This window comes from Synchiropus splendidus, chromosome 5, assembly GCF_027744825.2.
Source record: "Synchiropus splendidus isolate RoL2022-P1 chromosome 5, RoL_Sspl_1.0, whole genome shotgun sequence".
Taxonomy (NCBI): Eukaryota; Metazoa; Chordata; class Actinopteri; order Syngnathiformes; family Callionymidae; genus Synchiropus; species Synchiropus splendidus.
Genome location: NC_071338.1, coordinates 18,574,598 through 18,591,227, shown reverse-complemented (window position 1 = coordinate 18,591,227; position 16,630 = coordinate 18,574,598). Strand labels below are relative to the sequence as shown.

At 43.0% G+C, this 16,630-nt stretch overlaps 1 protein-coding gene across 4 annotated transcripts in view; it reads right to left on the bottom strand.

Annotated features, from left to right (window-relative positions):
* Nucleotides 1-7,640, bottom strand: part of pcdh17 (protocadherin 17) — a 46,770-nt gene extending 39,130 nt beyond the window's left edge. The window contains exons 1-2 of one of the 4 annotated variants that reach the window (XM_053864556.1): nt 7,031-7,640; nt 3,841-6,429 (exon numbers count right to left, since the gene is read on the bottom strand). In XM_053864556.1, coding sequence (XP_053720531.1) covers nt 3,841-6,126 — 2,286 coding nt within the window. In that variant the 5' untranslated portion in view covers nt 6,127-6,429; nt 7,031-7,640. Of the gene's footprint in view, nt 1-3,630; nt 6,430-7,030 lie in introns of all 4 variants that reach the window. The other 3 variants (XM_053864555.1, XM_053864554.1, XM_053864553.1) reach the window with 3 other exon arrangements.
* Between the last annotated feature and the right edge of the window lie 8,990 nt (nt 7,641-16,630).

Sequence of the window (16,630 nt, the reverse complement as noted above, 5' to 3'; positions counted from 1 at the left end):
CCGTACTGGAAGATGTCGGTGATGCAACCACTATTCACTATATATAACAACGCACATTTCTACAAAAGAAAGTACAGAGTAAACAGTACTTTATTCAGAAATCCTTGTCCTGTGTATATATTCGTGAAGTATAAGGCTTGTTAGCATAAGCTGCAGGCAGATCCATTTTTATCCAGCACACTCTCAGACACTAACAAAAAGTGCAGTTTTCCTCCTCCTTCATTTTGTGATTTACAAGCACATGACCGAAGGGCCAAAGCTACCATACTGGAACCTTTCTTACACAAGCTTCTCTGTTTGGCCAAAGAAGAATTTAGGAGGGGGGGAGGGATACCACTACCGGGTCGACTTCCTCTCAACCACGAAAACTAAGCACCATTGTTCACTCTTATTATCACGTCCATGTCATCTCCGACTGGCTGCTTCATTTCCAACCACGATGATTTAATTAATGTGTCCGGCCAATCTGGCTATCTTGGAGGTCAACTCGTGTTTCCATTTCCTGTCCCTATCTCCACTCTGACTAAACAGAAAACGTCTTTGTTCCCCAAGATTTTCAGGTCAGGATGTCTGTTTAAAATAATGAAATTACACCGAACTGACAGAGCAATGTGTCCTCATAAAACAGCAGCAGCTGGCCCAGTGTATTAGAGGAACAATGCATCCGTTATGCCACGTTTCCTCTGAAGAATTTTTGCAAAATCGTTCGGAAAGAAAAAATAACTTTTGTTTGAGATGCACACAATGTAATAAACAATGCAAATATTACTGATGAACCATTCACTGCAAAGCAAAGTATCCATAATGAAGAATTCATTTCTGATACATGACTCTATAAAGATTTGTGCGTTCCATTCTTTCTCTACAGCAAAACTACACTTTAAAGTTCGAATCAGTCATTCATAAAGTTTTAAACTCCTGCTATACAATATGGTTATTGCCTTGCCTCCGTTTTCATCAAGGAGGAAAATGTTGATGATTATCCTGACACGTTTTGCATCCCTCTAATTTGTTAAACATTGTGATTTATTAATGGAGGAGGATGCAAATAGAGCCGCTACTTTGTTCTGTGCGTTGCACAGCGTCTCCGGCTTCATAAGCCACACTGACATGCATTAAAACAAACGCCCCCAAAAACCCGAACACAACAAACAGCACAACAAAATAAAAAAGTAATGAGCGGTAATGAACAAAACACCACCCTCAGCTGTGATTTGGTTATCTGAATATAAAAACAATTTCCAGTTATTTCCAGACAGGAAAAGCAGGTGCGCCATCTTTTTTCTGTAGTTAACGTTATTAACAGTAACAGGAAATGTCCACAACAGACTCCAGTATTTCAGAAGAGTAAACTGGGCTTCAGAAAAATGGGTTACACAAAAGAAGAGTAATGGGATGCAAGTGTCTTTGTTCTTTCGTTTACTGGTATCTTGTGCGTTTTTCCTTATTATTTGGTATACAATCAAATTAATAACTTCTCAGTGTACTAAACTCTGATATGTGCTATAATATCTAGATCCACATCCAGGCGTCAACAGGACCGCCACACACAAAGACACACCAAATAAAGTGGAATGAACCCACTCCTGAAAGAAAGTCTTTGTTTTATCTGCAGTACCATGTGTAGATATACTCAAACATAAGTTCAACTCGACAAATCGGATTTTTATTAGTTTTCTTTTTTCTTTAAATTTCCATTTGATTCAATAAAAGGCATAAGATGGCAGTTTTCTCATACTGTTCTGGACGCTTCTATGTCCATGTTTAAATACAGTTTATTGATAAAATTACAGACCAAATTGGACAAACACAATAAACAGCTCATCAAGAGTGGGTGTCTGCAACTCTCTGCAGGGAGTCTTTTAAATCCTCTCCTTGAGCGCTAAGGAAATTCCCAGCATATTGGTTTTAACCTTTATTCCATCTTAAGTAATTCCCTTTAACGCCTTAAGCGGAATTAGGCATCATTACGTATCATCCATCTCCTTAGCCCAGGAATTCTTCCTTCAAATGAAATGAAGCTCTCCAACGGGCCAAGCCCTCACGCGCTGGTGACAACGGTAAGGCCGGCAGTGTTCCGCTGATATGTCCTTAAAATTACTCTCTACCATCGAGAGACCAAATCCAAGCCTGTCTGCCACAGCACAACATCATTAGAGACCAGCAGCAGCATGGAGAGAGCATGGGACGTTCACTGTGTCACAGCAGGCCAGCTTGATACACATGGAGACTGCTGCAATAAGGTGCCCTTGTGAAACTGACTGCTTTATTCTGGTATATCTGTCCTCTTTATTTATATTTCCTATTTAGCCTCTCCTCCCTTGGCAACTGTAGTGACAGATGGGCTGAACGGCCTTGGAATCGATGGAAGGAGAAGTTTGCCTTTGTTTCTTGACATATTTCCCAGAGCCACTCTCCTCTGACTCAAGTTACTTACTGTCCACACGGAGGGAGAAACAAGTACGACGCAACGGGGAGGAAGAAAAGTGATATGCTTTTGCACGGCTTCCGAAGAAACTTAATGCCTCAGACCATATCCAGGCACACGGGTTTCTATTGAATAATACAACACGGCACCCAACCTGCTTGATGTTTCCTGGGGACCCTTTGTAAACAAGACACAAGGAAATATGTTTCCTGTTCGCGTTGACATATTGACAGGAGAAGGGGCTCGAGTGTAATCACTGAAAATAATTGCAGTTTATGAGACGTCAGAAACGTTTGGCTAACAATTACTGTGTCGCTTTGATGAGTAAACGCTTAGTCCTGGTGCTGACCCTTGCCCTGTGTATCCGGCTTATTATATAGGGACAGCTAAGCCTGCAATTGGGAGCAGACATCGGCCTCCCTCCCCGGTGGGAGCATGTCACATCTGATCACAGTCTTTGTCACGTTCATGTCCAACTCACACAGTGGGAGAGAAAGGACAGCAGACAGCCAAACTGACGGAATAATGCTAGCAGTCAATCAGAAGGATGTAGTGAGGGGAATAAATAAAAAAAAGATAAGGCTATCAGTTCATACTCCAGGTCTTACGGCGGGAAAATCACCCTGCTAAACAAGCATGTGGTTGGTTACTGCACGCCGCACAAAGGGTTACATACCACTGTTTTAAGCAGGCCATAATCCTTGTCTGACACGACAGACTTTTAATGGGCTTACAGCCAAAGACACATAGAAGTTATCACTTGAGAGGCTTACACTCTCAGTACTCCTGACAAAGACGAGTAAAGTAGCCGTGAAAATACCTGCAATCTGATTAACCACCGGAATTAGTCTCCACTTAAACCACAAAGTATGATATTAGATTGTATATAAAGTCAAGCGATTCTGATAGAAAGACAGCTTTATCCTCACAGTGGACTGAGACCCCCTGCTGATAGTCTACTGTCATGGTTAACACATACATCACGGCCTATAGTCTTAACTATCTACTTCTTAATTATGCATGAGGAGTCACAGCATGCAACATAGCACTTCTTACTCCGGTTTCACGCTGACATCCGGAGCAATTTATCTGTAATTATATTAACGGTGGAAGGAGCCGCTTTTAAGAGGGATGCATGTGAAATTCAGAGGGTTGTGGAGTGAAATGGAGGCAGTGAACTAGAAGAGTGCAATTTCTCTTACCTGGATGATGGACATGCGGTTAGTAGGTGTGTCTGTGGTGCTGGTGACTGGGCCTGTGAAGCTGGTGTGGCATCCCACGTGGCCTTGGGGCACGCTGAGGTTATTGGCAGTGGGCTTAAGATACATGACCTCTGATCTTGGTGAGCTGAGTGGCAGACGTGTCTGGTAGTCAAAGTACATGGGAGAGGTGGCCAAGGAAGGACTGCTTACCACATTCATCACATTCATGGCATCCCGCTCCTCCACCTCGCTCTGCACCAACATGATATCGTTCTTGTTTATCTTCTTCTTCTTTCCTTTTCCAAGTTGAGGGTGCGAGTACTCAGCTATGCGACAGTTGTATGTTCGAATCTCCTTGTTTTCTCGCTTACACTTAATCGCTATAGTCACCATGGCAGCCAGAAGCATGATGGATATTATACTGAGAGTCACAATGAGCGGCAGGGACATATCCCAGTTATGATTGTCATCCACGTGTAACAATTCATCAACAGAATGGCCATTGGATGCTTTGATGATGAGCCTGGCAGCAGCAGTGAGGGTTGGCTTGCCGTGGTCGGAAACGCGGATGATCAGCTCAACTATGGGATTTACGCTCTCCCAAAATGGATGGGCAGTTCGCACCTCCCCAGTAATTGGATCAATATTAAAAAGACGCTCCTCATTCCCATCCGAAATCTCATAGGTGAGTCTCCCACTCTCCCCATAATCATTATCCACAGCCCGTACCGTGGTGATGATGTGGCCAACACCCACATTGCGTGGCACATGGATTTCAGCGGTGTCGTTCTGGAGCAGCGGCAGAACGATGACGGGAATATTGTCGTTCACGTCGAGAACGCTGATCCGTACTGTGGCATTGTTTTCCAGGTGTGGTGATCCTCCGTCCCTCGCCAGAACTTTAAAGTCAAAGTACTTTATTTGTTCGTAGTTGAAAGATCTCACCGCATATATGGCTCCATTGGCAGCGTTCACATTTACGTACGTGTTGACGTCGCCACCGCTCACGTTAGAATTCACTATGCTGTAGAACACGGTGCCGTTCTGGCCAAGATCAGGATCGTGGGCCAACACGGAACCAAGATATTCCCCCGGGATGTTGTTTTCTGGAATTTGAAGAAGGTAAACAGACTTGGTGAAGCGAGGAGCGTTGTCATTCTCATCCAGAATCTTTACAGTGAAGGACTTGGTTGAGTTCAGAGGAGGGGTGCCGTTGTCTTTCGCCACAATCGTGACATTGTACTCATCTTGAACCTCTCTGTCGAGCGGTCTGTCAGTGACCACAGTATAAAAGTTATCATAGTTCTCTTCAAGTTTGAAAGGGACATTACCCAGCACTCTGCACTGAAGCTGTCCGTTCCTGCCAGAGTCCTTGTCAGTGACACGGACCAGAGCAATAACAGTGCCTGGAGGTGCTGCTTCACTGATGGCTCCCTGTCTGACAGACACAAAACCTATCGACGGCCAGTTATCATTCCTGTCAAGCACTTTAACGGTGACTTTACAATGACCTGGGATTGGATTGGGACCCAGATCTTTTGCCTGGACGTCAATCTCTATAACAGGGCTCTCTTCATAGTCAATTTCACCCTGAATCTTTATGACCCCAGTTCTTGAATCTATGGAGAAAAGCTCTCTGATTCTCTCAGGGGCATAGCCACTAAAAGAATAGACTACTTGTCCGTTATTACCTTCGTCAGGGTCAGTGGCATTTAAATCAATTAGGACTTTACCAGGAGGAGAATTCTCTGGAATTTCCACCACATACGAGGGCTGGTCAAAGACAGGGCTGTTGTCATTAGAATCAATGACTTTCACATTTATCTGCATGGTTCCTGACCGGGGATATTCACCACCATCGGTGGCAGACAAAATAAGAGTGTGATGGCTTCTTTCCTCTCGGTCCAGTGGTCTTTGAATGACCAATTCGGGGAATTTAGTCCCATCCCCGCGGGACTTCACCTCCAAGGAGAAAAGATTGTAATCGTCGCGTGTTATTTGATAGGTTTTTAGGCCGTTCTCTCCTGCGTCAGGGTCATGGGCACTGGTCAATGGAAAGCGTGTGCCTGGAACTGCATTTTCTGAAATATCGATATCAATCTGATCTGACGGAAAGACGGGAGAGTTGTCATTAATGTCTTGGATATCGATCTTGATCATGCAGATCTCCTTGTCGTTGGCAAAAACCTCCATGGAGAGCTGGCACTTGGGGTTTCTCTTACATAACGTTTCTCTATCGATGCGCTGCTTGGTGTAGAGAAGTCCGCTTTGGGGGTCCACATCAATGAGATGAGGTGCTGAATTCTCCAGTACTCTGAAGTTGGCTTTCTTGCCCTGCCCACCTTGACCACTTTGTTCCAGTCCAATCCTGGCATCTTTGGCTACGTTCCCAATCACAGTTCCTGGTCCCTGTTCCTCTGGGACAGAGTAGTTCAAGTTTTTCAGCGTCAGGGCTTGAGCCCATAGCAGGAGGAAAAAGAAAATAGAAAGATACATCCCCACTGTGTAGGAAAAAAAAAAAAAAACTGGATCAAAGTGTGTTGTAGTTACGCTTTTGTTGACCTGTTGACACTGTGCTTGGAATCCGTATTCCCATTAATAAGATTGAAACGCAGAGTTCTGTTCATCGTGTGTGACGCTGTCATTTGCCTCGTATAGATTTCTCCCGCTGTGTCTCTTCCAGCAGTCGGTGATGCCGAACGCCTAATTTATATTCGACTGGGCGCCTATCTCATCTTGGCAATAATCTCCATCCGCTCCTCAAACAGAAAAATCATTGTGAGTGTCCACTCATGTCACCTATGAAAAGATAACAGACAGAAACGTGCGTGTTATTTGTGCAGGTATGAAAACACTTGGAGCTACACTTCCTGTCACTCTGCCAGAAGGAATATCAGATCCACCGCTGAGCCAAAATGAAACAGGGCTCATGTGTAATTCATCTCAGCAATTATGGGGGATGCTTGTCAATTACTTAACCTTGGGAAGACGCCCGTACCTACCCGCTGCACTCTTCCCATTTCAGTCTTATTTACTGTTTGAATTGTTGTTTTTAGAAAATGCAGTCTGCAGCTCCATATTTCCACACACCAGGGCTAAAATGTACAAAGGTTAACTTTAACAACATGGCAGATATGTGACTGATGATGGCCTATTGTGGGGGATATCTGAATAAAATGAGCTTCTTACACGCATTAACAAATCCGCATAATCCGGATATTTAAAATGAGATTTATAAAAATTCAGAAATGAGCTGCCAACATCTCGGCACAGCCGTGTAATTCTCCCCTCTGACGCTCTCTTCATGATTTTCTCTCCCAGTTCTGTGAAAGCTGTTGCATGTACGACTGTCAAGCAGCTCAAAAAGGGGCGAAGGATCTGGCAAACAAAAGAAACTTACATGGAGGTGAAGTCGCATAAGTCGACAGGTTGAAAGAAATCCAGATTTGCCGGTGTTTGTTGAGTTTGGATCTTCGTCTGTGCAGTCAGAACTGAGCCCCGGATTCAGCGGCTGGCAACAGCGCAGTGGTGGAAATGGTAGAAGAAGAAGAAGAAAAAAAAGACCGCTACAGAAAGTATGACTGTAATGTCAATGAGCTGAAGTCCTGTCTTGATTAGGATGCAGAGGCTCGTCTTCCGCCCGCAGTGAGTCACCGTGAGCAGCGGCGTTATTTTCAATAAAACAAATCCGGATGCACCGAAGGGATATATATCCAGTGAGGTGGGAAGAATCAGCGCGTCATCTCATGTCCAGAGCTGCGCGGCGTGACCTCTTCCCGGAGTGGCGTTTTGTCCTTGAAAGTGCATCGACCGCTGCTTGTCAGGAGAAAACAAGGTCGCTCCCCGCAACAAATGAAGGAGATGTCACTAGTTAGACGTGGAGGAAAAACTGCCGGTAAAGTGGTTTCCTGGCGTCTCCCAGCCCCTGAGTACAATGAGCGCTTCCTCTCACTGACTGAACTCTGGACACCGCATGGTGCATTAAACATTGTCGCCTCTCCTCCGGCAGCCAATGGATTTGAAGAGGTGGGCTGAGGAGGAGGGATCCAAACAAGGCAGCCGACTACAGATGACGGGTGGATCGCAGTTCACCGGTGGCGCATCTGTTATTTTTCAAATATCACACTTCATTGTTGTGAAGACCCCACCAGGCAGGAAAGCGGCCAGGAAAAGACTCCGTTTGAAATGTCGGTTGAGTCTCGGTGAAGTACAAAGCAACAAAGGGCTGGAGTTGAATATTAATTAGTTGGTTTTTTTTTTGCTTTGAAATGTCCTGGATCTGATGTCTTTTATTGGCTCCTGAGAAAACAACCTACAATTAAGAGTTAATCTGCGAGCATATATACATTTCCTCATATGTGGAAGCACTTTTCTGATACACAGAATGCTTCTGTTACATTTAAAAAAAAAAATGACATGTCCCAGTGATGCAATTCTTTTAAAATAGATGTGCCGCCTGTCCCTCCCTTTGATACAGTTTCCCGATTCAAAGTGAGATACAGGGAGAGCAACAGTCGCATGTTACATGTATTAGTTAGAATGACAGTCTAAATTCAGACTCGAGAGTCTAAAACAAGCTGCTTCATCGACAAAGAGGCATGTACTTAGATGTGCCAACACTGAACTAGATGAAGGTTACACACTGTCATGGAGTGTAGACGCCGGTGTAAAGGAGCATCGGAAGCCTTCACTCCTGATCCGGGGGGAGGTGAGTCTCTGACTAAAGGTGCTCTACAGCTGCCACAGTTAATCATAGCCAGGGCGTGAAGGGTTGGACACGATGCACTCAATACTGTCCCCGGTCCTCCTCCTCTTCACATCCTCCACACCGTCCATCCCACGATGGAGCCTGCCTTCTCGACCAGGCTGGTGGTCTGAGTAGCCTCCATGCTCTTTCCTCAGCACCCTCGGACTACTGCGTAGTGCTGAGTGAAATGTGAACGTATCATGCAGTGTGGGTGGTGCAATGAAAGTCGGAGGGATCCCAGGGGTCCTGTCACATTGGTTTCCTCTAGATGTTTGCCAGATGTTCAGATACTATTTCAATAGAACTGATTACTTTTTTTGTCGCCATCTATTGCCACATCTGTAAGCGCAGCGCGTCCATGTATATTTAGGATATCATTTAACGTATCAGTAAGAGTATCGACAAGGATCATCAGACAGCTGATGGAACTGCTGTGTGAAGAGCGGGGACGAAACGCAACACGTAATTTCCAGGATTAGACTCCGTGTGAGATTCTTCAGTTTTGTTCATGATACACTACATTTGTATTTTTTATCCAGCAAAATTGTGAACTAGGTGCCTGGTTTTATCTTCATCCCTTACTAAGGTGAGTCACTACAGTAACTCCTTTGTTGGAAGTCTAGTCACTGACACAGCATTGTGGAGGATCATTGTAGAGTTCATCATGCAGCCGGCCACTAATGCTAAAAATACACCACATGACCAAGTCACTGATCGACTTACATCATCAGGGCAGTCGATGTAGCTAAATGGCGACGTCATCCAGACGGTCATCAACTCCCTCATTTGACACTGAGTCACAAATTGCATCAATGGTTGAAACCGGCTGTCATTCTAAACCAGCCTTCAGCGGCTGTGGTGCGCTGGATGTTGAGGCATCCCAACAAACACTATAACAAGAATTGGATTCTGAGCAGTCCAGGTTTCAGGTCACCTTTGAAACTTGTTTTAGAGCGTATCAACCCTGGGCTCAAGTTGTTTCTTAATATCATATAAAACTAGATTTATTTATTTCCTCAAAACAGTGAATTATTAGTGCACATTTATTTTACACATTTTAAATTCAGGAAATTATGAATTCATAATAATATAAATATAATATGTTTTGTTTTTGTTATTTACTCATAATGTAACATTTTTTTTAAAGTAAGACTGCAACCATAAGTAAACATTTTACAACATCCGTCAAATATCCAACAGAATTGCAAACGTATCAGTACCTTGAGTTGAAGTCCATGTTTTTGATGAAAATGACTGATACCATCCATGAAAATTCACTGTTTTAAACCGTCACACATTGGATATAGAGACAGACCATTGTGAGGACCACACCCATGCTAGAATTGGGCAACCAGGGGCGGGTCACTGAACTGCATCCTGCAGGCCACAAGCAGGCCACAGGCCACACATTTAAAACCACGGGTGTCGCTGATCGACAAATTAAGACTGTGACACTCTAAAACAAGGCGGGAAGAATTGCATGTTGCATATGTGTCTCTACATTTTTGACATCCTAACTGAGGATACCAACTGAGGTTTCAATGACAACAGTGTCAGAATCATTTATTAGTCTGATGGCATCTCAAGCTCATTATTAAACAGCAGGTTTGAAGCACTAATGTCAAGACGCTGATAAGTGGTGACAGCAAATGTCACATCACTGCCTGTATCTGCATATTTATGTGTGTATCCTGTTGTCTGTGTGTTCGAACATGATGCGCATTATGTTGGGCTTCAGCCTGGCATCCACTGTAGGTCATGCATTTGCTTTTTGATAGCAAGAACTGTGATGGAATGCCAACACTGTAATGGGCTTTGTAAGCAACACGCACCAAAAGTAATTAAATTTACTCTTCAATGAAGATTGAATTATCCTTTCAAGAAACCGTCGTGATTTTTTTGCGCCGTTACATTGCTTTTTCCGTTGGAATTTAACTGAATAGGGGCTTGAACAATGCTTGGAAAATCATATGCTGTTATGAAATGTCACCGGTGCTGCCAGAGATAAAACCACCCATTAGCAGCTTTCTTCATTATCCCAATTAAAGAGCCCTCAGGAAATACACTGATGGAGTAGTTTTGCATGGGCCGCTGCTGAACAACAGCATTAAAACACTATTTCGTGAATTAAATTTCAATCTAATGGCAGTGGCCTTTTTTCAGGTGGTAATGGGGGAGAGAGCCACACAGAGGGTGGGCCTCTTCCTGCCATTTAAACCATCTTTGGGTTTCTATCTCCATACATATTTCTCTTCTCGCTTCACTTTTTCTCCCTTGAGCAATGAAAAATGTGACAATCCCCATCCATATAGGCTATGGATGCAGATTCTGCCAAGCTTCCCACCACTTCAGCATCCAACTTTTGCATTTAAATGTGGAAATGAAACTGCCAACAGTGTTCGCTGTCAACCCAACGCCTCATATACTGTTGTACTCTATATTGCTATTTTGCTGTATATGCATCATTAATGATGAGCAGCCTTCAAATGTACTGTTCTGTTTTCAAACAAATGACCTGCACATAACATGGTGATATACCTGCGTGTCTCCTGCATCACCAAGAATATATGAATGGATTCTCTTTATTTCCCTTGTTTTGCTTGTGTGTTGCATGAAAGGCTTGTGAAATACATGATGTTTTCGGGAAGCAAAAAAATGGAAGTAACGGGTTCAGATGTTGGTCGGTCAGTGTTTGCAGTGAGTGAAGAGAAATAATCTTTTAATAACTCACTCAGGGGGGAAAAACAAAAACTAAGCACACTCAAGTCTCACAGCTTTATGAGGATTGATGTTGCAGTGAGTGGCTACGTGCAGTGGGAGGAGTGTTTATTAACGCCAAGGAACCACAAAAGGAACTGACCAAAAAAGAATTGACAATAAATCAACAACACCAAACACTGGAAACTACCAACACTACTGAAATATGAAGTGCTTATTGTGCACTTATAATACAGTGCCCTCAAAATTGTTTTGGATTCTGACCACAATTGTGACCCAAACACCAGGGTGGGCTCTGGAACCTGCCTGAAAATGATCAAGTTTTGTAAGAAGACTCCAGAACTATATAATACAACTAACATCTGACTTACGACCTGCTTGACTCACGTCCATCCGTACTTCTGACCACAACCAGGAGATGCTTATTTTTTTTAATTCAATGTCTGGTACCGTGTACGACAGTTACGGCAGCACAGTATCCCAGCATCTCACTCTCACACAGCCATCTACCACTACAATAGTAACTATAAGCCTCGCGTGGGCTATTTTGAATAGCATTCAACTTAGGTCCGACCGGTTGGTCGGAACCGATGCCGGTTGTAAGTCGGATGTTGCTTGTATTTCAAAGACTTTTTTTTTCTGTTCCTTTTGAAAGCCGCAGAGACTTAAAGCAATCGTTGGCTGTTGTCTTTGCGTCGACATGAACATGCTGTGATCTTATTAGTATGGTGGTGAGCATTAAAAATAAACAGTCTCAGCCTGCATTAGTACACATAAATTACAGCGACCATCGCGCTGCATCTGCTTTGCCTATTGATATTAGAAAGATTAATTAAGGTGACGCACCAAAGTGTTTTGCAGACAGCATAAATTGCTTTCCTAAGTGACAGAGCTTCCGTGCAGAAGTTGTACACAGGCTTTGCCTTGTCAACAACACTTACTTGGCCAATTGGTTTTTTTTTTTTTTTCAACAGGCGTCAAGCAGTTCTGTTCAGTCGAGGAGAGGATAGAGATAATCAGGATTATCAACTGGAAATTCAAATTCTCAAGAGCATTTGGGGGGAAATGTGCTATTGTGCTGATACATTAAAAATACAGTTTACATATGTCGAAGAAACAACACACAAAGACACATTTTTAATTTCAATTTCTGCTCTAAAGATTGTTGTCATGTCAGCCAATACAACATACTCGTTTGATGTCTCAGGTGTATCACATGTGCTTGCATTGCAAATAGGGGCAAATAGATCTTGTTCATCCATAAGCTGCACTACTCTATAAGCCACAGGTGCAGTGGTGCTGTCTGCACCGTAGAAAGGTCATTGGTGCACCAGGCTTAGAAATGAATGAGGATCACTTCTAAACCAGTTTGGAATACAGGATCCAGCATTGAGACTGAGTCATGAAACAAACTTGGCAATGTGCCGACCGTGAACGATGAACTCCTCACATCTTTTATTGACATTAAGGCACTCAAACTGGGTGTGCATGTGTAAGCGTGTCCGAAGTTCCGACACCACAGCCGGTCTCAGCTGCTGGTTCTCGTCTCCGGTCCACCAGGAGATGGGCTCTGTTAGCAGAGCTGCAGACACGTGGGAGAAAACAGCACATTTTGAGCACTTTAAGGTAAATAAAACACCTGTGATGTCATCGTTTTAATGTGATGAGGCTCAATATTTTGGCTGCATGAATCTCTTTAGCCTGTCACAATCCATATGTTAGCAGAGTCGTAGTATAAGCTGCAGGGTTCTCATGGTGAGGAAAAAGTAGCACCTTATAGTCTGGAAATGATCTCCTTAAAAAAAAGATAAACACAAATTACATACACAACAACAACAACAATAATAGCACTGAATGTCGTAGTAACAATCATTATGTCTTTGTTCATTGCGCTGATTTTATAAATAACATAAAACAATATTCCAACTGTGTTTCTGCTCTTTTTTGGATCTTATGGGTCAGTGTGCTATTACTGGGCATTCTGAAGGACACACTTGTAAAACAGAGGAAATTTATCTACCATTTTATATAGGTGACCTAGTAGAGGTTCTATATTTGCCTGACTTTGAGCGGACAATAAGTTGGAGCGAGAATATGTGTCCTGCTCTCCTTTTACCTACGTCACCAGCGCAGACTTCTGCCTCCTACTGTATATATATCACCTCCATTTCTCTTGCTGTCCTCTCGGTGCATCCCCTTGTGCAGGTTTATCTGTCTATCCCCTGATGAGTTTATTACGCTGAAGTGTCGCCACTCCCCACGGACCCGCTGCATCCTAATACTCTTAGCCTTTATGGCTTATGTCGACCCGTGTGGGTGGTCGGATATCGCCTCACTCGATCACGCCGTCCACATCCAGTCCCATCTGCTCATTTGTCACATCGGTCAGCTTGGATGTCTGTAAATAGATAAATGCACCTCCATGTTTATGACAATAAGGTTTGCTTTGTGGTTGCCATGTTAACGGTTTTGGAAGGAAAAATAACAACCATTATATGATGGATTCCAACAATGGGTGTATTGCACATATAGTACAAAGTGAAAACAGACTATGCATTTAAAATCATAAGCTGAATCAAGTTGTCGTCACTGACTTTCTAACACAAAACCCATTTTCCATAGCGCCGAACGTAACATTCCCCTGTTGTCTTGCGTGGGCACATTGCCGTCATGACGTACAGTAGCTGTCTCCGATTCACACTTGCATCAGTTCCATCATGTTCATGAGACCTTTAGGACAAGAAATCACTCCTTCAATTGAATCCACTTCACTACTGCACGTTATTTTTCATTTCTCAAGAGTTTTACTTTATGTGTTGATGGACACACGATGGACCCTGAGTAGCAATTTCTGCGTTTTAATACACATTTTGATATTATTTCCCAAGCTTCAAGCAAATATCACAGCAGAAGATATATTTCTTTTGCAACATGTGGGGGCGATGACAGTTTGGGAGTGAACATGTGCTCATGAAAGTCCCAACTTTGCCTATGTTGTCAAAACTTGTTGGATTTGGGCAACTACTGCTGCTATGTAAATGAGCAGCACATCCAACTGCATTTCTGTCGACATGCAAACGGGGCCCGTGTAGTGTCTTCTCACCATGATGGCAAAACTTCCTCCTGCTAGGACGGATGTCACCACTTTGAAGCACTTTGCCTTGCTGCTTACTCTTATCATCTACCTCCCCACCAGGAGTTATCACAGCACCTGCGAAGAAAAACGACTCCTCCCCGCTGAACCGATCAGCGCCATTGGTTACGAGCATGTCACGCTGAAAGTGAATGTGCAGCACCTAATTCCCTCAAAGCTACTGTGAGTCTTTGTAGACCCTGGAAGCCTTGAAGTACGAATATGTGTTCATCACCAGTACATTTACACAACAGCAGGAGACAACCCCCCACTCTGTGATGTGCCTGCAGGTGCTACAGACAATCATGTTTCACATGCAAAACTACACAACTCCCCGGCACTTGTGTTCAAAGATTCTCCCAGAAGCATCAGAGTTATTTACAGAGCATTATTAGTTTTAACTGCAGCTGAAGTGCGGTTCTGTTCCTCGGATGGGGCATGAAGTAATAGCTCGTTGAAAATGACTGTGTTCAATTTACATAGATTCTATTATCCCTTTTAGTGGTTTCCTGCATCACAACATAGCACCCTCTGTTGCAAATATCCGCTTCTGTTTGCTTTCTCTCATTAGGGAAAAAAAGCCATCGAGGGGCATGGGATGTCTAATAGCAGGTACGGATTTAATATGGAAATATTTCACTTGACCTTAAGTGGAGCTGAAGGTCAAACATGATGCACTGTGGTAATAACATCAGCTCCATCTAGTGTTGAGTGAGCACACCCTTCTGTTTGAGTTGGAGCTCAGTACGTGTGTCCAGACCGTGAAAATCTTTTTAAGTTTCTTTGCGTCTCGTGTGTTTGTCGGCCTACTTCTGCCAATAATTTACGAGCTGTGTCTCCACCCATCCATCCACCCACCTGAGTGTTATGTAGATTCACAGACAAATCATTAGTCTAATGATGAAAAGGCGTAATTTTCCAACAAATAGTTAATTTCCATACTTACCTAAATCTAATTAAGACATGTAAAGCAGGCCGTTCCTAATGATGCACGTATCTCAAATCAGTAAAGTACCTCTAAATCACTTTGGCTGTTTAGAGCATTCATTTCCCTGACACAGGTCATTTATGGCAAATTCTTGCCTCTGGAAAATATGAAACTCCTAAAAACAGTCATTATATATGTAAACTTATGGCAGAGTTCCTGCTATCCAACCATTCGATTTATGTATGCGTGCTTTAGAGTACTACCTCATTGATGATATATCACATCTATTAAGTTGTTTTTTCAAGTCGCCTCCAACATTTTCTTTATTTAATTCACTGGTTGAAAAAGTAATCTGCACATTAACAACTGAATAATGGATGTAGGAAATGAATAGAGAGCGTCTCCGCACCCAAACCCTCGGTGGCTGATCCATGAAGATCCCTGTTGTTGTTATTTACCCAGATATTGTGGCCGATTAAAACAGGTGAAATGGAAGGGTGACATTTTAATTAGGAATTGTGTTCCATGGTGTGAAACGCGAAGACAAAAGCAATCACTTGGAATTATGACTTATTTTTGTTCACAAAGATGAGAAATGTGCGCTCAGCATTTTCTTTCACACAATTATCACAATACAACGCGCTATGCAAGGAACAGTTTCCATGTGCAAATATTTGATGCCGTTTGCAAAGCAGCCAACTCCTCAGTGAAGGGGCCGACTCTCACAGTGATAGTGTGGCTGTTCTTGTCCCGATTTGCTCCTTGCCAAACAGGGACGCTGAACGCCTGACTACCTTAACTCCCATAAGATTATCCTATAAGAGAACCCAAAACTGGTGTCTGGGGTTTGTTAAAAGTGAGTTATTCCTCATAATCTGCACGGAAAACAGCCGAGGACGACTGTGATTTATTTTAAACACGTCCCATATTTATAGCCAACATTTTATACGTGTGTGGGGCGAGCAGATCGCTCCCAACTTGAACGGTGATGTGAAATGTAATGCCACCACTGAAGCTGGGATGCAACAGAGAAACAAGGAAGCAACTGGGGTACTTTTGGCAGCTTCTGTCAGACTTGTTACTGTCATTCAGTTATGATGTTTCGTTCACAAAAAAAAAAAATCATGAAAAATGGGTAAAACGGCCATAATCATGTCCATGTTGTGTTTTCCACACATTTTTCCCATTTCGTTTGACCATGTGATAAAGCAGGATTTCCAGATTTCTCAATCTGTGAGGACACAATCTTTAAATGACCGATAAAAAAAAATAAATCAATAAATAAATGGCTGTCCTATCAGTCCCCTACAGAGTCCTGGAAGTGACATGCGTGTGTTTATTTTTTTGGACGTGACATGCATGACTTTGTTTTTTATAGCGTGAGATAACAGATAATTTTTATCTCGGGATAAAAAAAATAAAGTCATGCATGTCACATCCAGGGACCCATAATAGGTATAGCTTAGGCACGTAT